Genomic DNA, 22,595 nt, shown 5'->3' with positions numbered 1-22,595 from the left:
GAGAGAGAGAGAGAGAGAGAGAGAGAGAGAGAGAGAGAGAGAGAGAGGAAGAAACATAAAATCATAAAAGACGCACAACATTCACTTACACTTTTATTAGAAAATACATGAAACACAAACTCGTATTATGGTTAATCCAATTTTTTTGTTCGACATGAATATCCCTCTCTCTCTCTCTCTCTCTCTCTCTCTCTCTCTCTCGCTTTTCTTCTCATCTACATACAAACCTAAATACTTTTTCACTCTCCAGGTGATAACCATTTTTTCCGCATCAAATTATTATGAGATTGGATCGAATAAGGGTGCCTACCTCAAATTGAATCCACAACTTGACACGCATTTCGTGCAGTACACGGCGGCCGCATCGAAAACGCGAAAATTAACATTTCGCCAAAAGGTGGGCCTGGTCGAAAGTTCAGCGATTCGAGAGTTGGGCGCCAAATTGCGTGAACATCGCGGTGATCTTGAACGAGAATTCAAAGCACGTGATCCGGATTTAAAAGGTAACCAAGACATGCACATAAACCGATTTGGTTATTATCTCTCGTTTTTTTTTTGTATTCCGTTCCATTTTTTTTCTTCGTTCATCAATCCACACGTTTATTTGTTCCCTTTCTTTGTGCTTTTACATTCTGTTGTTGTTATTGTTATGGATTCCTTGTCTCGTCGGGTTATTCTTGCATCAAATTTCATTTTGTGATTTTTGCTGATAGGAATTTTAACGATGTCGCGATGGTGTGAGGCGATGGAATCGGCTACACACTTGGGCTTACCATGGCGCTTGTTACGGGAAAAATTAGCACCGATGCAGCTCGGCTTCCCACCCCTCGATGTTCATTATAATCTAACATTAGAACTACTTGACACAGATCTCATCGTAAGCACAGCACTTTTGAAGTTTCTTTTGTTTGGGCTCTTTTCATTACTCTCTCCCCCTCTCTCGCTCTTCGTGTTCATTGATTTGAGAAAAGAAAAGGGAAAGAGAGATAGAGAGAGAGAGAGAAAAAGAAGCTTATCGATGCTATATCTCGTGTTTATACTTACCGATCAGTATGTCTCATAGAATATGAATGAGCTGAACTAATTTTTGTTGTTGTTTTTATTGTCTACGCCACTCAAACTCCCCCCCCCCCCCCTCTCTCTCTCTCTCTCTATTCCTCTAGAAAACAGCTCATGCAGGCTCAACAAGTGTTGCTGATTCGCTGTATCGGAACAAAAGCAGTTTGGAAATGATTTTCCGAATATTGGACAAAGATAATTCAGGTATGGTCAATATAGCGCTACAATTTTGCTATCGTTTACATGTAAACGGTATGGATTGCCAACGGTGATGATTTTGAAATGCTTTGAAAATGGAAAATGAACAAAAAACCCAAACAAACTCACAGAGACACACATAAAGTGCCCGACATCCGTTTTTGATATTGACAGATTCAATGGCTTTCGAAACATCGTTGATGGATTAGAAATTGTGTGCAATAGCAAAATCGGTCTACTCTCAGAACATCTCTCTCTCTCTCTCTCTCTCTCTATCTCGTCTCCCGTTTGTTGAATTAGACATTTGATTTGCCATCGTCAACTTTCATCAAAAGAAATTGGATCAAATACATTGGGCAACAGCAACAAATTGTGTTGAATTAGCATTTTTCTTGTTTGCTTTTTCTATGATTTATTTTTTGTGTGTGTGTTCGTGTTTTTTCCGCAATTTGTTCGATTTTTTGCACGGATAGACCGAGAGAAAAGAGCGATGGATTGAGGGGTGGCAGCCGTTTCTTTTTTGCCCGTTTATGTTTGCGATTACAATTTTTTTTTTTTCATTCGTTCGTTTGCTCTGTCTATTTCCCAAATTATTTCCAATCGATTAGGTTTCATCTCTTTGGATGAGTTTGCCGAGGCATGTGATTTGCTGCAAAAACATCTACCTGAACACGATACCAAAGAGGAGCTGATGGAAATGTGCAAATTGATGGACATCAATAAGGACAGTTTGGTTGATTTAAATGAATTCCTCGAAACGTTTCGGCTGTGCGAACAAGAGCGCGGCAACAGTTTTAAAAGTGAAGTATTGGCCGTACATTTTGATCTTCCGAATGATACAGCTGCATCGACGAAGAGTAGCGATGGGAAAAATGGCATTGCCAATGGCGAACCGGCAACCAACAACACCGGAAACACTGCAGAAAATTAATTCTCTCAACATTCACTTCATCTTATTCACTGTCTCTCGCTCTCATAAGACGTATCGCACAGCACAAATTAGATGCTTCAGTCGGGGGAAAAAAAAGAAGAAATGAAATGGGTGGGCGAGAGAAAAAAAAAACAGAAAACCCGTTCATTTTGATACTCAAACTGCAGGAATATTTCTACTCAAAATCGCACCAAATATCAACTGCAGGAATTACTTTTCGGAATTGCACGGGAGAAAAATGGTGATGCTATGCTTTTTCTCATTTCACGGTCTCTGCAAGCGGAACATAACACATTTTCTTTGCGTTCTTTCGACCATCCGTTTTCATCCCTCTCTTATGCAATCCAATTTTCATAAAACAAATCTTTTCCAATCGAAATGAGACACACTAAAAAAAACAGTTGAGTATTACGTTTCCGTTGTTAAACTTTGGAAATAAGGTCATGATGCTACTTTGAAATAATTGAAACACAAAAAACCCTTCAAGGAGGAGCTTTTATCTAATCAAAATATTTGCATTCAAAAAGAAGGAAAAAAATTACGAACGAAAAAAAAGAACAATTAAAATTAGTTTAAAATCTTACCATATTTTAATGTTGTTGGAAAAAATCTCTCTCCCCGGTGGGATCATGCTTCGCTAAAGGTGCTATCAACTGATGTGACTCTCGGCTATAATTGTCCACACTGCTTCATTAACATTGAGCGAGGAAGTGAGACTCATTTAAATAGAGCAAAAAGCAGGAGACTCATTTATAAGATGAATTTTTTGCATAAGAAAAGAATGAATAGAGCTAAGATAAGATGAGAGAAATGCCACCATTTTCACTTTTTTCTTTTTTCTCCTTTCTCTCAGTCGAATCGCAATTTTGATTCTTCTGAACAATACTCGATGGATTAACTTGCTTTAAAATTAACTCAATTCAGATATTCAATGAAACTGATCTATTCATTTGACGAAACAATAGATTTACACTTCTTGATATAGAAATACTTGTAGTGCTAAAAAAAACGGACGATGGAAATTCACCGTCATTCGATTCACGTTGCGTGATTCCATTGAGAAACTGTTTGCACGACATCATTATTATCAAAAACCTTATTACAATTAGATAAAAAAAAAATAGTGATTGTTTTCTCTCTATTCATTTGAATTTCTCGAAAGAAATAGAAACTAACGAATAGCTTTAATAAATCTGCTGATTAAATGCGATAGTTTGAAGAAGAAGAAGAAGAAGAAGAAGAAAGGAAGAAGAAAAACAATCGAAACAAAAAGTCAACATTTTAAAACGAAAGCAAAGATATTTAAACCAAACAAAATCTCTTATAATATATTATACACATTTAAAATCATGAATGGTAAAATTCTCTCCTAGTAAATCACGAAATCACTTTGTCGATGTAGCCGAATTCCACCCAATATTTTTAGATTGTAGGAAGCAAGCGTTTGCAAAAACCGGCACGATATTCAATTGCACTGCGTGTTTGCAAACGCCAAAGCATATGGACCAAAGACAAACTATTTTTCCTCCCAAACATAAATGTTAACGTTAAAATTTAAATTCTATTTACATTTTAAACGATTGCACAATCTTAATAAAATATATGTGAGGTTAAGCCAAGCAAAAACACAAAGATGAAAAGGACACATGCAAATCAAAAAAATATATATAAATTATCCAAACCAAATTTAAAACACACATACATACAGATCCAATCGAGATATTCACTAGATTCTAAGGTGTCGTCGTCACTTTTCAAATTTTATTGTAAATATTCCATGATTCGAAACCAAAAAAAAAAACCAACCGATGGATTCATGACCATTTACACACAACGCCACCACGAAAATTAACTATTCGAGCCGCATAGAATATGTTATCATATTTGGAATGTAAGATGCAATTTGCCGTGATATCATAGTACTTAGTATTTACTCTTTCTCGTCTGATTCCAAGATGGAAATCCTTTCGAATTAAGTATATTTAATAGATGTTATATTTTTTTTTTCTTCACGTTTTTTCTATTCATTTCAAACTAGCAAACTTTTCTAGCACATTCACACATAGATACACACACACACGCACGTACTTGATATGATTCTATTTCCAATTAACACTAATATAGAATGAGCTCTATGCCAAATTAATGAAAAATACGACGCATACAATGCACGAACAAACGATGCTGTTGGTGAATAGGAAGAGGTAGTACTTGAGGTAGTTTTAGTAAAGTTTGAAGACTCTCTCACTTTGTTACATAACTCATGGTTTTTTTTTCGACTGAGAGAAAAATGTTTTCTTCCTTTTTTGTGATTTATTTTTCCTTGAAATCACATTCTTTTCTGGGACTGGATTTTCTGGCTGAAAAAGCTTTTTTTTGGTTCGGTGAATATTCCGAATGTATTTCATTCACTCTCCTATTTTCTTCGAATTTTCAACATACTGAATGTTTCATATGAGAATCAGTTCTTGGGACAAGAAAATATGAAAAAAATGGGCTTGACCAAAGTAGGATATGGGGGAAACCTCTATCTATTTCATAAGGCGGAATTGAAATGTTGATTCCAGAATTCCCAAAATTGACCTTATCGACATGAACAAATTTCACTGGAATGCTTCAAATACCAAAACCGAATCCCTCTCAATGCTCACTTCACTGACTTTTCTTTTTGAATTTCTTGTTCTTTATCAAGAAGAAGACTAAGGTAGAAGGATTTTTATTTTACTTGATAAACCAAATACTATCACTAGCTGAAGCTCCGAACGCTTTTTCATCTATTTACAATCAATTTTTGAACTATTACTTACAATAAAAGTATATATGAGAGATGTGCTTAGAACTACATTTGGATGAGGATGGACATGAGGATGTTTGCACCGTGGAAAATTTACATTGTTCCAAACTCACATATACGTATAAAATACAAAATGACGCAAGTCTAAGAAGAATCTTATCTCACTCAAAATCATTAGTTAATTGAAAATACCAACGAATTCAAAAACAGAGGCGGATTCTAGCTTCGACCATTTTTGTCTTCAATTTTGAAGCGACAAAATATGCAGGAAATTCATGCGGCATAGTTAGACCTTGGTTTAAAACAATACCAGAGATGACTAAAGCGCACCCAAGTGCGCTAGAGCATTTGTGTTGTTTTTTTCTTCGTTCTACTTCTACCTTTTTGGCCAATAAAAATTTGTATCAATATTTTGTCTAACATAACGAAGAATTGCTTTTGAAAAACCACATTTACATTGGTGTATGTAAAGAAAAATCCTCAAAATTATCGATTGTGAAATTGAGCTAATATGCGCAATGACTAAGTGCGTAAGACCGCACAATGCGAATACCAGTTCTCATTTTAGGGCAGACAATGATAAAATTTTCCAATGATAAATTTTGCGAAATCTTGGCGCTGAATGCTGAACTATGATACTCCTATATAAATATACTGTCAACTATCAATGACAGCAACCAATGACAGCAACAATTGAACGTATTTGTATGGCAAAATACTTCCTACTTGCAGATGGCGCCAGACCAAACGTCATTCTAGTCATTTTTCTCATTGGGGCAGAAAACGTAAGCTATTCTTTGTTATGTTAGACAAAATATTGATAAAAAATGTTTTTGGCCAAAAAGGTAAAGTGGAACGAAGAAAAAAACAAAGAAAAAACAGCACAAGTGTTCGAGTGCGCTCTAGCGCACTCACGGCGATGAAGCTAACACGTATTTTCAACTTGGGTGCGCCTCAGTCATCTCTGTACAATACCGCCGAATTTTTTATATGTCACTTTGTTTTCAATTCTTTTTATTTCGATACGAATGCATGACACCGTTTGGAACAAACTGAATTTCACGGGTCACCAATGTGCATTCATTTATGAATCCAAAAGTGATATGCTTTTTTTCACACGTTTGAATGGTACGCTTTGAGCATTAAATTTGTAACAGACTGTGAGCAATTCACTGTTCAATTCAAAATGTTTGCAGCCAAAAAAATTTCTCGGATGTTTGCTACTGCATACAGTCGGTTAGAGATGAATGCATTTGCAATGAGATAGATAGAGAGAGAGAGAGAGAGAGAGAGAGAGAGCATATCAACCGAAGTGACTCTTGACACCAAAAACATGTGAATGCATTTCCGTGTCTCTTGGTAAACATTCCAAAATAGCTTTAAGCATATTTGGCCATGCAAAAACTAATAGCAAACAAAGAAAATACTCCAGTAGATGAACTAGAAAAAAAATCTAGTGATTTCTGCTATCGGTCTCATTCCGATCGTAAAATGAAGTGCAACCCATTATGACTAGTACAAACTAAAATTGTCAACAAAAATCCACTATTCATGACATTTTTTTTCTTACAATTTTTTATTAATCAATAAAACAAATATATACCGAATTTCTATTGGTAAGACCGAGAGTAGACCAAATTGTCGATTATTTTTACCAGAGGCTTTTTCTTCGTATTTTGAAACGAATATTTACTGCATGTTTATATGGGCTGGACGTGATGAAGGGCAGATTGTATATCCAAATCTCGGCGCCTCGCTATTAGACTAAACGATAAAGATACAGAGATGGATACTCAAACGTTGGAAAATGTGCCGAGGTGACTTTGTAAAATGAATCAGTCCATTGTAAAACGTTATTGAGATTCTGCACAGATAGAAAAAGTTCGATTTGTCCAAAGCTTGAAATACCGAACACAAATGTACATGCTTTGGTTTTATCAAATTGAACTGGTGTGTTTTCTGCAGCAATTTATTTTAACTTCTTTCTAAACCTGGCCTAAGACCCTCTCATTTCAATTAAACACTTTACCAATTAAATGATTTTGAGCTTAAATCGAGTGTGAAAACATGAGCGATTCGATTAATTGCTAAAGACTTTCGCGAATTCATTCGTGTGGAAAAAAGACGGAACAACTTATTTGAAAAGACAATGATCAAGAGATAAATGATGATGATAGAAATCCATGAGTATCAAAAGTTTATCAGTGCATAGATAACTTTTTTCTTTAATTTTATTTACTCCTCATTATTGTTTATTTACACTCGCGTTTGTTACTTATTGACTCTTTATTACTCAAAGAAAAAAATATTTTAATAACCCGCAACCGAAAGTTTTAAATACATTACGTACTTCATAATGTTTGTCCTAGTTTTTTTTTGCCCATACCCTCTATTTATTGCTATCGGATGCACGTGCAGATACGTTGCCGTTGCGCTGTGCTGCAATTGCATTCAGAATCGTCAGAATATGTTTTATTTGAATCAGTTTGCTGTGAATTTCGCTGTGTGAAATACGATGCAGAAAATACTTTATATTGCGTTAGTTTTACGGCTAAAGATTTATTTAAATATAAAACATACACAGGAAAAAGAACATATTTTCGAAATGTTACTCAAACTAATTTTAAAAAAATCATATTTCATCTAATTATTAAAAGAAATTTGCATCTCTTTTTCACACTTTTGAAAGTTGATATTTTTTCTTAAGTTTTTCACGTATTTTCCAACTTGTTGTGAGAAAAAAGGGCTTATCTTTCGGCCTTTTTCTGAAGGTATGCCTTTTTTACCGCGTGTTCTTCATTTCACTCAATATTGTTTTCCTAGGAAAGGTGCACCAAAAATGTCTAAAATATTTAGTACCGGTCATTCGAACCAACCGAATGAACAGAAAGAAATCACGGTTAATATTAGATCAAATGTAATTAAATCTATTGAAAGATGATATTTTTTTGTTCGAATATTCGTAGAGATTCTCTCGCTCTTTCTCTCTCTCTCTCTCTCTCTCACACACCAACAGTGGAAATATTTGCTGTACATATTTCCAATTTTATTGCTTTTTAGTAGAATTGTCTTGTTCCTAAAGTTTATCCATTTTTATACCTATTTCAATCGAATAAATTTCACACATACACACATAAGCTCTAACGAAAACCAAATAATGCAATGGCAATGTGAGTGGCGTGCGGTAAAAATTATTCCACGATAAACAAAACATGTTGTTGTGAACAGCAACAGCTTGAAAAGAAAACAGAACCAACAAGTTTTTAGATTAATTGTACAAATGCGCCACCGTCACACAATATGTATGAGTCGGTTTTGTTTCTTTTATTGATTTTTATTACAAAATGACCAATGGGCAATGTAAAATATGCCTAATAAGTTTTACACAAAAAACACGAAAAATAATCAACAACAACAACAACAACTACAACAACAGCTCTATGCCGACAGGAATTTAAATGAAGATAACATACAATTTATTGCTCTTTTATTATAAACTTTAGCTTATTTTTACTATTAGTCACAGTATCATCAAGCGTTCGAGATTTGACAACCATTTTTTTGGTGTGCATTTTCATGTCAATCGATTGATCACGGTAATAACATTATTAATATTATCAATATTGACCAAAAAATTGTTGAATTGAATCCATTGACGATTTTATTATTATCATCAGTAGGTAATTTTTGGAGTGTCTACGATTCGACAATGAAAACGTGCTTGAAAAAGGAAATCAAAACTCGAAACACTCATTTCCAATTTCAATAAATATTTCATAAAATGAAGAAAAAAAACGGTGTCTTTATTGCATTTTTCGCAGCATTTACGTTTCAAATCATGGTCCATGTCAACTCAATGCACTCTGCAATCAACATGGATCTGTCTTAACGGACGTAAAACTTCTCATCAATTTATCTATCGGTATAAATTGAGTGACGACTTTTGCAGTTTCAAAGTCTTAAATTTAACGCGTAACAGTTAACGCTTCACATAGCCTTTGTCCCTTTGTAAACGTTTACCAAAGGTTATCCTGGACCGTTTGCTATAGACTACTATCAAGCATTTCCATCTTAGTTGTATGACTGTTTTCGTTTTCATGTTCCTACTATTGTGATTACCTCATAATTTACGAAAAGAACCAGGCTTTTAACGAGACGAGAACTGAAAGTTATCGAAAGTTACCGCTACTATTGTTCATTATTTATAAAAATTGTAACAGTCTTGCACTCTTTTCCGGCCAAACCTCTAACAAAACCCACATTATATTCAGCCAGAGCTTGGCGGTGTTTAATAAAATAAAAAATAAAAAAAATTAAAATATTTTGGCCGTTTTATCGGAAATTTACATCCGATACTTGACATAAGTGTCAGAATTCAAGACTCTCAATATGTTTTGTGTATCGATAATATTTAGTTAGCTCCGGGTAAAAATAATTCAAACCCGATTTATTCTGGAACAGGTCAATACTTTGACCAAGCAATTTTATTACTTCAAGCGTTACGCTTTTCTTTGTATGTGCTCAACATTTTCGTTTCACTTTTTCCAACTTTCATGGATTCGGTTCTCTTTTTTTCAGTTTGAAATGTCTATCCAAGGTAAGTATTTAAGTAAGTAACCGGTTTCTATCACATCACAAACATAGGATGTGGTCCAAAGTACAAATTTATTTGGACCAGAAAAAAGGGAAAGAAAAGCTTTTATTCTTTTGATTGGGGTTTTGACAGGATTTATTTCCAAATTTCAACATTTATTGCCCCATTGAAATCAGGCGAGTCGCTTGAAGTTGCGACTAAAATTCTCTTTATAAAATGACCCACAAGTCACTCATATGATTCAAACAATCCGTCAAATAGTATATTGCACACCATTAAAGGTTCCGTATAAATATAAACTATGTAATTAAACCCCGTGTACTGACAATCTATAAAAACTTTTCTCGGATGGAAACTTTTCCACAGTTAACTCAATTAATTCGAACGAAACTTTTTGTTTGTATAAAACACGTTCATTTGGAGGGAGTGGGGTTGGTTGGTATGTAATGAGGGAAATGACTACAAAGTGCTCGTTACGAAGCATAACAATTTGATATGTACGAGTTCACAAACACTTTTCACGAAATTTATTAATTTACACATGAGAACGAACTAAATGAATGCACTGTAAAATGCTAAAGTACCCTAAAAATGTGAAATAGTTCCAAAGCTAGCAATAAAATTCAGGAATAGTGTCAAAGTTTTATCGCTGCTACATTCCACCGGCACTATCTACTCGCACTGACATCTACCCAGTTCGTATAACGAAGCAACTCTGACGCTATTTATTATCAAGAGTTCATTTTGAACGTGTTTTTTTTCGGTGTATAATAAAGTTTAGATTTTGGACGGTCACTTTGTAACCGTATAAAATTGGGATAATTGTTGGCTGTAATTTCAAATAAGCCACCGAAGAACAATAAAACTTGACTTTGTAAGTAATGACGTGTGAATGGGGGGTAGAACACAGCGTGTGAAAATCGGTTGAATCGCTGCAGTTACCATACTTTTCTACCGTAAACTCAAGCCATGCGAACACATTTGATACACTTTGTTTTATTCCACTGAAAATTTTCTTTTCACTGTCTCTTTGACAAGCGAATGTATATATAATATGGATTGACATTCAACTTGAAACAATGTAACTCTCTCAATAATTTCTTTCAATTTCATAAGTTTTTGATGTTCCAACTGCGTCAAAATTCTTTTCCCCAGTATGAGCTCATCAATAGAAAAAAATTTGAAGAAACTTTACACTTTTTGCAGACAAACAATAACACTAATCATTTGTGCAGTGCACACGTCACACAACACTTTTGTAACAATAGAACCATTTCTGATTGTTGGTTATGTCGATCCTTTTTTTTTCATCAAAAATTCTAAATTTCGTCATTGATTAAATACGAATGAGTATATTGTGTCGGACGCGATACATTTCGCACACATTATAGAATTTGTAAAAAGATTTGGTATGAAGCTTGCCCGCTTAACACATTTGTAGCATGATAATGATGTAGAATTTCCATAAAAAGTCCATTTCTTAAAAGAATAACTAATTTATTTCAAGTTTGGTATGTGTCAAATGCAGAAAAATGGATGAAAACGTGATCATAATTTCTTTCTAGTTACGTTTCAAATCATAGTCAATGTCAACTCAAGGCACTCTGCAATCAACATGGATCTGCCTTAACCGACGTAAAACTTCTCGTCAATTTATCTACCGGTATAAATTGAGTGACGACTTTTGCTGTCCAACAAATTATTTGTATCGGATGTCTGCGCGACCACAGAAAACGAAACAATCATTTTGGTCAAAACTGAAATTCTGTAAAAAAAAATTACAAATTGTTAATCAACTTTACCGCTCAAGGTCGACCATCGCATTTTTCGTTGTTTTAGACAAATTCGCTTTACATCTGCCGATGTGCGAATTTGAATCTTGTTTTTAGGCCTAAAGTAAAATTACTCGAAAGTTAGGTGCATTTTAAAAACAAAATATCAACTCAATGGGTTAAATTGGGTATGTGTTTTTTGGACAACTCTAACAAAAATTGTCCATGGGAAATTCTTTCAAATCACAACATAGACAATGTATATCAAGAATTTCTCTGGGCTAATAATGAAAAAATTGCGAAAAGTGTTATAGTTGCTCATGGGCGATATTTCGATAGAGATGCCCGATCCTCATGGACATCTATGACTTTGGTTTTAAAATAAACTCTCATCTTTAAATGTGGTTTGCTCAAATGTCTTACTTTTTTACGTCAAGTTTTTGTTCCACCTATGTTTCAGATGTAAATCCGGAGAAAGTACGATTTTCCACGAAAAAAATGTCAACTCCAAGAAATATTGTTTACTTACATCCAGCTGCCTAATGGACATCACAACCCTAAAAAAATTACAATGGTATCATATAAAATTTATTCTATTTGGATAGCCAAAAGTGCTCAATGCAAACGAGCCTTACATTGTTATTTGAATTTCAGTTGTTCAACCGATTTTTTTCCTTTTCGAATATTCAAAACCTCATGACATTCGATATTTAATGCCTCTAATCTCACTGAGCTCATCTGAGTCCGTATTTACAGAGTTTAGTTTTTGCCGAAACTTTCAAAGCTTATTTGCATCGAGCAAATTTTTTAGCGGGAACGATAATAAAAAGCGCTGAAAAATGTTCAAAGCTTTCGGAGAAAAGCGAAATAGTATTTCCCCTCATCGTAGAGTGTAACCATCGGGTTTTTCCCGTGCATGAAAAACGCAACGCTACACATCGCATGGAATTGCGTTATTCACATGCTCCATCGAAAAAGCTGTGTGCAAATAGGTAGCAAAACGAAAACACGCGTAGAAGCTTCACACTACGCAGGCATTGATATGATAAATGACGCGCACACTGTTGCTTCCCGTCTCAATGTGTTTTTGTACACACAACCACACTGACACGCGCTTTTCGTGTAAATGTGCGAGATATGCTGTTGCTGCTGCTGCTGCTGCTGCTGCTGGTTCAACTGGCACTTTATCAAAACACAACTGTTTGCCGACCATTCAGTATTCGTCGCGCGTTTAACTCAAACGGATGCACATAACGGTTCAATCATCTGTACATCAAATTATTTCTGCGCTTCTGGTTTTTTTTTGCTTGGATTCAGTTTGTATTGTATACAAAACTAAGACCAACAAAAAATCATCATATTAAGTATTATCGAATGAGAATAAAATCGAAAAAAAAATCGGAATCTCATGCCGTGAATTTGGAAAATAATATTTGAACGAATAAAACGGAAAATTAAATTATACCAAGTCCAGTTAAGTGATTGTTGGCTCTGTGTTTGGCTGCATAAATCCATCTGTAATAGTTGCAACAGTTGGAAAATAAAGTCAAAGTGTTTGAAAAATTGAAGGCGTTCTTGTTTCATTTTCTGCTGATCATTGCGGGAAAACGGTTTGAATTGTCAACGTGTCCATTTGCTGTTTTTTGTTTTTCAAATCATCCGTTTAGAATGGCAAAGAAATTTTTTCAAAGGACTGTCGGTTGTTATTATGTTTGCGCACAGAAAGTAAATTAAAAACGCTGGGAGAACTTTTGAGCAGAAAAAAAAACCGAGTATATTTCGAACAACAAGGACAACACACAGAATATCATTCGGTGGAACACATAAATACATTGAGTCAGCAAAATTTTATTTTGTCAGTCTCTAGTTCACCTTCAGTGTCGAAATCCCAGGTACAAACATTTCTACGTTAGTGTTAATTCAAAGATTTTTTTTTGTCGTTTCTATTTTTTGTTAGTCTATTTCGTTTGTTGGCATGGTGGAACATATTGAAGTACAAAATGACGTTAATTGCATATCTCTCGTTCAAATTGCGACATGGAATGATCTATGAGAGTTGTGTCGTTCACTTTCTGTTGGTGTTGTTTGTTATCACAATGCTTCGACCATTGAAAAATGATGCTGTTGCCTGTTTTCTTTACTCTCGTTGACAACGATTCGTTGTATAAAGTGATTTTTTTCTGGTGTGTGTGTGTGTGTGTGGCTGTGAGCGTTGGATTGAAATTGGACAATAAATTCGGACAATGAATTGGTCGCGACATTTGATCGGTTGATATGATAAGTCGTAATTGATTCAACTAACTTTTCAAAAAAGGTTAAATTCACTTTACACCAAAATTGCAACCGAATTTCATATTAAAGAAGAGGACAACGGCAATGACGATGATGATGATGATGGAGAAACCAAAATCGAGCACCTCATTTTCATTTATATTTCTGGCAACTAAGCGCAGCAGACGAATGTACACAGTGTGCCAGAGACTGGGTAATGTGTTGTCCTTTCTCAACTCCATCGAAATGCAAACATCGGTTAACAATCAACCGTAGAAAAAAGAAGTTGTAAAAAAAGAAAAATGTCTATTCTATCTACCACAATAATAATGATGGTACATCTTCAACAGTGGTTTGGATATCAGCATCTTTTTCTTTCTTCTTCTTTTCCAAAATCACGAGTCGTTTACACCTAACAAAAGCTGCGAAAAACAACAAAAAACACATGGGGTTTTGTGCGCCAAAACACAAAAGTTACATCTAAAATAGATGTTCACATTCAAAGTGAAAGTAAGAAAAGGGAGGAAAGAAGAACGGTTTGATTAGGGACACATCGCAGCGAGAGGAAGTGTAACAGCGATGAAAGCCAACGTGAACTGATGAAATGCAGGACGAGAGAAAACACACACACACACACACACCAACACCACCGTCAACTGCGTGTTACTTTGCATAAAACTTTTCTATTATCTTGTCATTTGCATATTTTTAAAAGTGAGAATAATGCAGAAGAAAGGAGTAAAATGGCAATAATCAAGCCATATGCAGAAAACGCATGAGAGGAACTCTCTCTGCTGATGACTGCTGCGCGCGCGGGTGTGTGTGTGTGTGCGATTTTTTTTTTCACACTTTGCTTATTCCTTGTGGCGGTGTACTTATCATATGGATTTTATTAGCATAAAAAATCTTGATGCTTGTTTAAGGATGTCAATGTCCCACTTGATGCTAATGTTCATTCATTTTGCGCTTCTTTCCTTCTGTTTTACTCTCACACTTGACTCACTCTTGTTCGTTATTTGATTCAAGGAAATTGTTTTGGTTTGTTTTTTTTTCGGTTTCGCGTCGTGAAGAAGCGAGTGTAAATTTTCGATGGTCCAGCAGAGAGAGAGAGAGAGAGATCGCGCGAGACAGAGAGAAAAAGAAATAGATAAAGAAAAAGAGCAAAGTCGAAATGAAGCGAGATCGAAGAGAGCCAACGAGAGGGTTGCTAGAAAGACACTGAGACAAGTGTGTCTCATGTAAAATCATTATTCGGGCTCACGTACAAGATAAAAAGCAAGTGAGTGAATGAGTGAGTGGTTGAGCCGCCATCGACATCGTCATCATCTTGAGAAAAGTACATGACGTGGAATACCTTATAGCGATGTGAAAGTGAGGCGGGCTGATGATCTGTTCGCATTTTTTGCTGGCGCTGCCGCTGCGGGAAAAATTAAGCATTTATTTAGACGATATCATTTTATACCTCAGTGGTTTGACTGACGTTTGCGTTGAAGGATGCCTCATGCTCATTTTGGCCCTATATTTCAGAAATAAAATCAACGGAAATTAAACCAATATTATGACTCTAACTTACCAAATGTGTTCCAAAACAGAGATGAAGATGCACATCAATTCCAGTTTAATTGGGCCAAGAATGCCTACACACAATCCATTGATGTGCATATAAATACAATTTTATTGTAGCGATAACAACAATCGAGAGTGCGTTGTGTAAAATGTCGCACGGCCCCTGACTGAAAGTCAATATTTTATTGGGAGAAAGAAAATAAAATATATTTTGTCAAATTGTTTTCCCTTTGAACGATTGAGGTTAAAATGGGGAGACAAACTTATTGGGTCAAACTCTTTTTTGTCGATTTTTATGAGTCACAAATCAGTTCGATCTAATGAAAAACATTTCCATTCGGAATAATTGAGCATTGACAGCCAGTTGAAATGTCACTGATCATTCCGATTTCATAATTAATTAACATCCCACACAAATTGATACGTGCACGTGGAACATATCCGATGCCAGTTTGTTTGAAATGACTGGCATATTTTCCGATTTCATTATGATAAACATACATACAAAACCATAATTGGCATTTATTCAGAGAAAAAGAGAGAGAAGAAAAACAAGACCGCAGAGCTTCGCTTCGCTCCGCTCTGCGTTCTTGAGTTTTTAGTTACTTAATCTATTTTGTTGTTTCACAACAAACTATTTTTTGGCGCACTACATGAAATGTATTTCATCAAAGTAACTTTGAAGTAATATATTTATTTGCAAAATGAATTACAAGATCTTGGTTTTATTTCTTTTTTGAAATATACTGCCTTTGGTTATTAAATAAAAAATATGAGCATTGAATCTAAAATCACTTTAATTCTGTACAAGACACAGAAAATATTATACGAAAAATTAATGTAATTTTTAAACAACATTTGATAATAAAAATTTGATTGGCGCTTTGAGATATTATGCACCTTTTTGTCGTTACTGCCACTGTTTTAAATTAAATAAAAAATATGAGCATAAAATTCAAATTCACCATAATTTGTTTCAACACTCAAAAAGTATCTAGACGAAAAAAAAAAGCAGATTAGTAGCTCTACATTTCATGTAGTGCTAAAAACGAGAGTATCATCATCATCGAGAAGAGCAACCATCACAAATAATAATAATAACAAGAATGGCATTGGGCGAAAATAAAGAGAATCCTAAAAATGGAAATAATCAAAATAAATAACCCATCGAAGTGTCTATTGGCACATAAATTTCCGTATCTTTATTACCATTCACTATGTGTACGTACATCGATGGCACACACACACACACACACAGATACACAAAAACACACTCACAATTGGTACTTCAATCGGAAGTGAAAGAAAGAGAGTAAAAAGAGAAGGGGATCGTTGTGCTTCATGCCGATTGATGACGATATCAATTTAATATCTATTAGTTTTGTGCCAGGGCAAGAACATTCATTTTTCGTGTGAGCACAGATAGATAGAGACAGACAGAGAGAGAGAGAGAGATGAGAACGTGCAGTTGTATGCTCAATATCAGAAGAGAAAATAAAATGGCAATTGGCATAAATCTTAAACTAGCCTCGGTTCTTATGTTTCACTTCTCATTTCGTCGCGCTTTCGGCATTTCGATTTTAGGCATTTTAAACCAAAACGTACGAAGACGAAAAAACAACAACAAAACAATGGTTTGAACCATTTTCAAACATAAAATGCACTTGATAACATTCCAAATTCTCCTAGCAATGCGAATAAGGGAACGAATCAAGCACATAAAATACTATCTTATTCATGAAAACACCGCCAATGGTTATCTTCGTCGACAAACAGTCAATGTTTACTGTTCACCACCTAAGGGAGAGACACAAAACTTAAAAGAGTAAAATTAGAACAATATTCAACGATAATAGGAAAAATAGAAGAAATTAGTGAGTTTGGTTTGCCAATGTTAACGCTTATGGACATATTGTTTATTGTTTACAAAATAGTCCCGTTATGTCTTTCATAAGCGTTGTATTGACAGTGTAATACGCTCTGCAAGAGATTTTACTAGAAATAATAGCACAATATTAGCACTTTTGCACCAAAACTAGATAAATAAGAGGACATAAAGCAAAAAATATATAAAATTGAGTGTAACTAGACTCTAATAGAATTCGTGTCTCGCCCCTAGTTCACCACACAATGGAATTTCGAAGTTCAACATATTACTTAAACATTTTCGCTCGTCTCTCTCTCTCTCCTTCTCCTTTTAAATTTTTGAAATTTCTAGCCTTTTCTCTCTTTCTTTTCGCTTCACCGCTCTCTTGTCCTTTCACTTTCTCTTTCTCTCTCTTTTTTTTCCAGTTCTATTCTTTTGTGCTCTTCCTCGATTCCATTTCGCTATCTCATACTTTTCCCATTTCTTCTCCAGCTTCTTTGTGCCGGAATTGCGACGACTTGAGTTCACTCATTTTATGACAGAATAATTTGTGTGTATCGTGATTTCCGTTTATATCTATAAAAAAAACAAAAGAAAACTGCATTCAAACAGAAAAGAATTGAACAATAGTAGATAACATTTGGTCCGGCGGAAATTTGTCTGTTCTATTGCTCTCAATAAAAGAACTTGAGGATCGAATAAAATGAAGCAATAAATTTCGTTCCACTGTAGACAAACCGTGGTTTTCTATAGCTGCATCCTTTTCTTTGGCAAACCAATGATAATCTCAATTTAGAGAGTCGGTTTGTGTAGAGTAGAATTCGTAAATAGATTCATTTAGTACTCAACGTCAAAATATTTACCGATTTTTTTTTCTTCAATTTTTGTTATGATATCCTTACTTTAAACAGTCTTTGTTCTGTCTCATTCTGTATCTCAAATGAAAAAGCTCTATTTTTCCATAGATTTTTCGTGGAAAAAGCGGATTTTCTGATGGAATTGAAAAAGAATATTCAAAGATACATACGATACGGAAGTTAAGTGAGATAAAGAAGCTCTCCATAGGGAGAGATTGTGAGAAAAAAATTTAATCGACGATGGAAACGTTTTGTTGGCTCTGTCAATGAAGTTCAACATGGCAAATCATGATGAAAGACACAACTGTTGATTGCTTTTATTGATTTAGTTTCCGTTTAGCGTATTCAAGTGTCGTGAACTTGGATGCTGTGCGCAAAACTAAGCAACAATAAATATAATGATTGTGCTTAACTGAAATATATCGAAAATTGACGCAACAAAAAGTTTATGTTTCTCTCTCTCTTTTACTTGTTGTTATTGTGTCAAACTGAAAGCCTACCATTTTGTTTACATGTTGCCAGTTCGTCAGCTTCCAGTTTTATTGTTCAAGTTTCACCATTTTCTTTTCTTATTTTTGTTGTTGAAGTGTTCCATTCAGTCGCAGATATTATTTTCACATTCGAGGGGACTGTGTCGATCATATTGTGATTAAGAGAGTGATTGTTACTCGGCACAAATGTGATTCATTTTTCTATGCTCGCATTGCATTGTTGCTGAGATTAAATTTACAGCAAGCTTGGGCAGGAAAAACTTTTTTCATGTCTCCTCGCTTATTTATGCAAATCACCGATATAATTTCTTTTTTAAATTTCAACAGCACGCAAATGATTCACGTCATTTGTTGCAGCACTTAAAGAATTGCAAAATGAAAAATATGTATAAATAACTACTAACTTTTGCACTTTAAATTTTTTTTTTCAGGGATTCGAATCAACTTTTTAATTTGAAAGGACGATTTGAAAGGTAAGCAATTTGTTTTCCCGTTTGTTCGTGTTGTTGTTGTTGTCATTAGACTATACTCAATGCCAGTTTTGGAATGCAACAAGCACGCATTTAGAACATTCACAAAGCAAGCGAAAAAAAAATCAACCTGCAAGCATACACACACAGATATTTGAAGCAGTGGGTGTGCAATGTGCATTGTACAATTTCAAAAGCTGATGAAAGGTACTCTATCTCTCATTGGTATGACGACATTATTGTGTAATGATGCTATGCACTCACACAGAACGGCACAAATACCATGGATAGTTTTATGCTTTTTTCGCTAGAACGACTGTTGTAATTGGCAACGTTTTCATATGCAATTCTGATTACATAAATAAACCACTTAAAATGAACGAACTCAGTATAAAGTTGACGTTTCAGTTGAGTTTTTGATATTTGTGATGCGGTCGAGTGATGCTATGTGTACAGTGCATTTCATAACTGGCAACGATTGGGTCACTTCCAATCAAGAACATTTGATACTAGGCGAAATTTATGGAATTTGAAAATGGTGGAAAATTTAATTAATGATGGAATTGTGAAACACTTTTGATGAACTGAACTAAAGAAAAATAAATATTTGTCATTATTTCGACGAACATTCATGAAGTGGCCGAACTCATAATTTGAACCGTTGTCTGAAATTCTGTTTTATCTCTTTTTTCCTCCGAGGAAATTCGAAATAAAATGGTTCGAAAACAAAGTCAAAATACCAAAAATCAAAAAGAAGAAAATCGCTTGAAATCCCGTTGAATCAAATGAATTGTCGACGAATAATGTATCGTCAGATGTGTCTCTCGCCAAAACTCCGTTTGTTTGTTGTCAGTGGGACGAAAATGTTGCTGTTGTTGTTGTTGTTGATTTTAGCGTGTACATCAATGTGTCATGCAATCATTTCTACGCGATTGTTGACAGGAGCGTTGAGCGGTAAGCGTATTACATTTGTCGCTTCCAGCGAAGATATTAATCCAATTTTGTTTGTAAGTGGACCGTCTCTCCTATTTTGGCTCTCCTTCGTCTCTATCTCTTTCGCAAAAAAGCTTTAATTGAAATGCTTCAAGCGACTGGCATATTGTCAAATGTAGGGTAAAAATAAATATTCACTGGAAATTACGGCAACCAACAATCCGATGGCCTGCTATTTCATGAGATTCCCATGCAAAATCGGTGCTTTATGACTTCTACCAAGAAAATTCATTGCAAAATGATTGGCGTGTGTATGTATATGTGCGACCGTGTTCACCTATGTTGTGAAATCAGGCGCTCGCGCGCATCTAACTGTTTTAAACGGGATCATCACGTAGAATGCCACGTGAAATATACGGGCACAACTGCGCATTCCACAACAACAGCGGCAGATTCAAACAAATGAAAAACCGAAAGGGATTGAAACGAAGCAACGTAATATATTAAGAAAATTTATAACCACCGTAGCAAAATCGAGCGGTTATAGTATGGCTGGAATAGGGAGCAAGTATACAACAAACACACAAACAAAAACAGCGTAAAATATTTCAGAATTTTATTGCTGCGAAGAGTGAGCACGGCAAAAGCAGTCAGGCAAAAGCCAAAAAGTGGGATGAAGAGGCAAAAAAAAAATCCGAAAACGAACAGAACAGAATAAAATGCTGTTGAAAGTTGCGAAGTGGAATGACACTCATTGTTGTTTGCAACGAATATATTGTTTAGCTTCAGCTTTCCGTCTCTTTCTCTTTCTCACGTGGTATGCAATGAAGTGGAGCCGAGAGAGAGAGAGAGAGAGAGAGAGAGAGAGAGAGAGAGAACCGAGCAAAGCGAGAAAGCAAAAGACCCAAAGCGTGCACTAAAGCGAAAGAGTGCGAAAAAAACGAGAACAGAAAAGAAATGAGCCAACGCATTGAGACTGGCTGACTTCAACTTTTGCCATGTCGCAACAAAGTACGATCGTGGCAGTAAGCTGTGTAATCGTGCCGTAAAAAAGAATGACGAACACAGATGGAGAAAGAGAGAACCGAACACATACTCCCAATTGAGCGTACAAAAGAACAAACACACTCAGTTTTCTATGAAAATTGAACTCATACATTGTCGTCGTCGGCGGCACTATTGTTGCTGCTGCTGCCGTATAGTTTTATGGTGGAGCTCATGTAAATCTTTATCTCGTTTTTTCTTCTGTTTCTATCGTTTCGTTAGATATATACACGCATTGTGTCCATTTGGCCCAGAAGAGACTCAAACTTATCCAGTTTTAGCAATAATATTCCATTTAAAATACCAATTGACAATGACAAGCGTTTCAATATTCGTTCTCTGTGTACTCTTGTTTACTGATATACATGCGACTTCGTTTTTCTTAAATACTTTTACATTTACATCGTACAAATAAAGTCTTTCGAACAAACGAACGAATCAATTCTGTTCTGTTCTTTTTTCGGTATCAAAAGAGGAGAGAGAAAAAACCGTAATTTTTCCATCCATAAAACGATTATTGTACTGCTCTGCTAACGAGCAGATAACAATTTCTTTTCAATAAAATGACATAACATAAAAACATTTCAAGTAGTTATAAAATTCGATAAACTCCAGGCTAATGATTACCTTATCATTCCGGAGCGACGTATAAATCGAAATAGCCCTTTGAGATATATTCCTCTCTACTTGATGTCTACTTGTCTCTCTCACTCACTCTTGCTCTCGTTGCACGTCTATCTATTGGACAAAGAGCTTAAGCGCAATCGACGAAATTTTACGGTGGTTAGTCCATCCACCGCATCGCACATATTTATCTCGTTTTACTTCACAACATTCGACCACCGAAAAGCAACCACAAAGGACAGAAAGAGAAAGTGAGGAAAAACCATGGCATTTTTATAGAACGAGACTGTAACAAGCAACAGATTTACGAAACAGAAGCAAACAAATTTATAGCAATCAGAAAATCTGTTGGCATCGTGCAGACAATTTAAAAATATTTTCAAAAAGTTTCATCGTTGAATTTGGCATTGTTTGTGTGTGTACGCTTTTGTATGATGTCGGCACTCTTTCTCTCACTCTTTTTGTCTCTTTTCGCGCTCTTACTCTTGTTTCAGCGAGAAATAATTGTGCACGAGTGGACTAACCCCGGCCGATATTTTCTATTCTCAATCTTTTTTCGTTCGCTCTAAGCTCATTCGCCTTTCGTTGTTCTTCGCGCGAGAAGACCGAGCTATTTGATGTTTATATTAAGGCTTGTGTTTGCTTTCAGAGTTCTTTTTTCTCTGTTGTGTTCGTCGATGCTGTGATGCTGGTACTACTGCTGCTGCTGTTGCCGTTGTTTTGTTCGTCTCCAATGACTTTGACTCACGCGCGAAGTATACTCTCTCGTTGCCGTGAAAATGAAATACTTTTCACGACCTAATTTTCATGTGAACCAATAAAATTTGCGCTGTTTATTCGGTCGCTGGAGTTTTTTTTGAATCTTTTTTATTTAGCTGCAAGAAATCTCTGTTTTTTCTTCGGCACTTTTTCCTTTTTTTCTCGTTGCTGCTTATAACCAGAGATTGCATATTTGCTGCTGAGTAGGCCTGAGCTGAGCTGAATTTGCTAACTCAGGCGCCTGAAGCGTTATTTTAACGCATTCACAGTACAAAATTCATATTCCCAGCCAGATCAGCCTCCAATTTGACTTGGCAAATCTGGCTGGGAATATGAATTTTGTACTGTGAATGCGTTAAAATAAC

At 35.4% G+C, this 22,595-nt stretch overlaps 2 protein-coding genes across 6 annotated transcripts in view; both read left to right on the top strand.

Moving 5' to 3' along the window:
- LOC129575384 (serine/threonine-protein phosphatase rdgC) overlaps positions 1-8,771 on the top strand; it is a 53,288-nt gene extending 44,517 nt beyond the window's left edge. For all 4 annotated transcript variants that reach the window (XM_055458922.1, XM_055458921.1, XM_055458923.1 and 1 more), the window contains exons 12-15: positions 251-503; positions 714-877; positions 1,164-1,263; positions 1,866-8,771. In XM_055458922.1, the coding sequence (XP_055314897.1) occupies positions 251-503; positions 714-877; positions 1,164-1,263; positions 1,866-2,188 (840 nt within the window). In that variant the 3' untranslated portion in view covers positions 2,189-8,771. The remainder of the gene's footprint in view (positions 1-250; positions 504-713; positions 878-1,163; positions 1,264-1,865) is intronic.
- A 3,792-nt stretch (positions 8,772-12,563) lies between these two features.
- LOC129575369 (potassium voltage-gated channel subfamily H member 8) overlaps positions 12,564-22,595 on the top strand; it is an 88,247-nt gene continuing 78,215 nt past the window's right edge. Inside the window, exons 1-2 of one of the 2 annotated variants that reach the window (XM_055458872.1) lie at positions 12,564-13,240; positions 18,832-18,873. The gene's annotated coding sequence lies outside the window, so the exon portion shown is untranslated. The remainder of the gene's footprint in view (positions 13,241-18,831; positions 18,874-22,595) is intronic. The other variant, XM_055458873.1, reaches the window with a different exon arrangement.

Source organism: Sitodiplosis mosellana, unplaced genomic scaffold (genome assembly GCF_009176505.1).
Source record: "Sitodiplosis mosellana isolate CC-2019 unplaced genomic scaffold, AAFC_SMos_1.0 Smas_scaffold_6166, whole genome shotgun sequence".
In the NCBI taxonomy this organism is placed as follows: Eukaryota; Metazoa; Arthropoda; class Insecta; order Diptera; family Cecidomyiidae; genus Sitodiplosis; species Sitodiplosis mosellana.
Note: the sequence above shows the minus strand (reverse complement) of the source record. Positions and strands in the feature narration are given on the sequence as shown.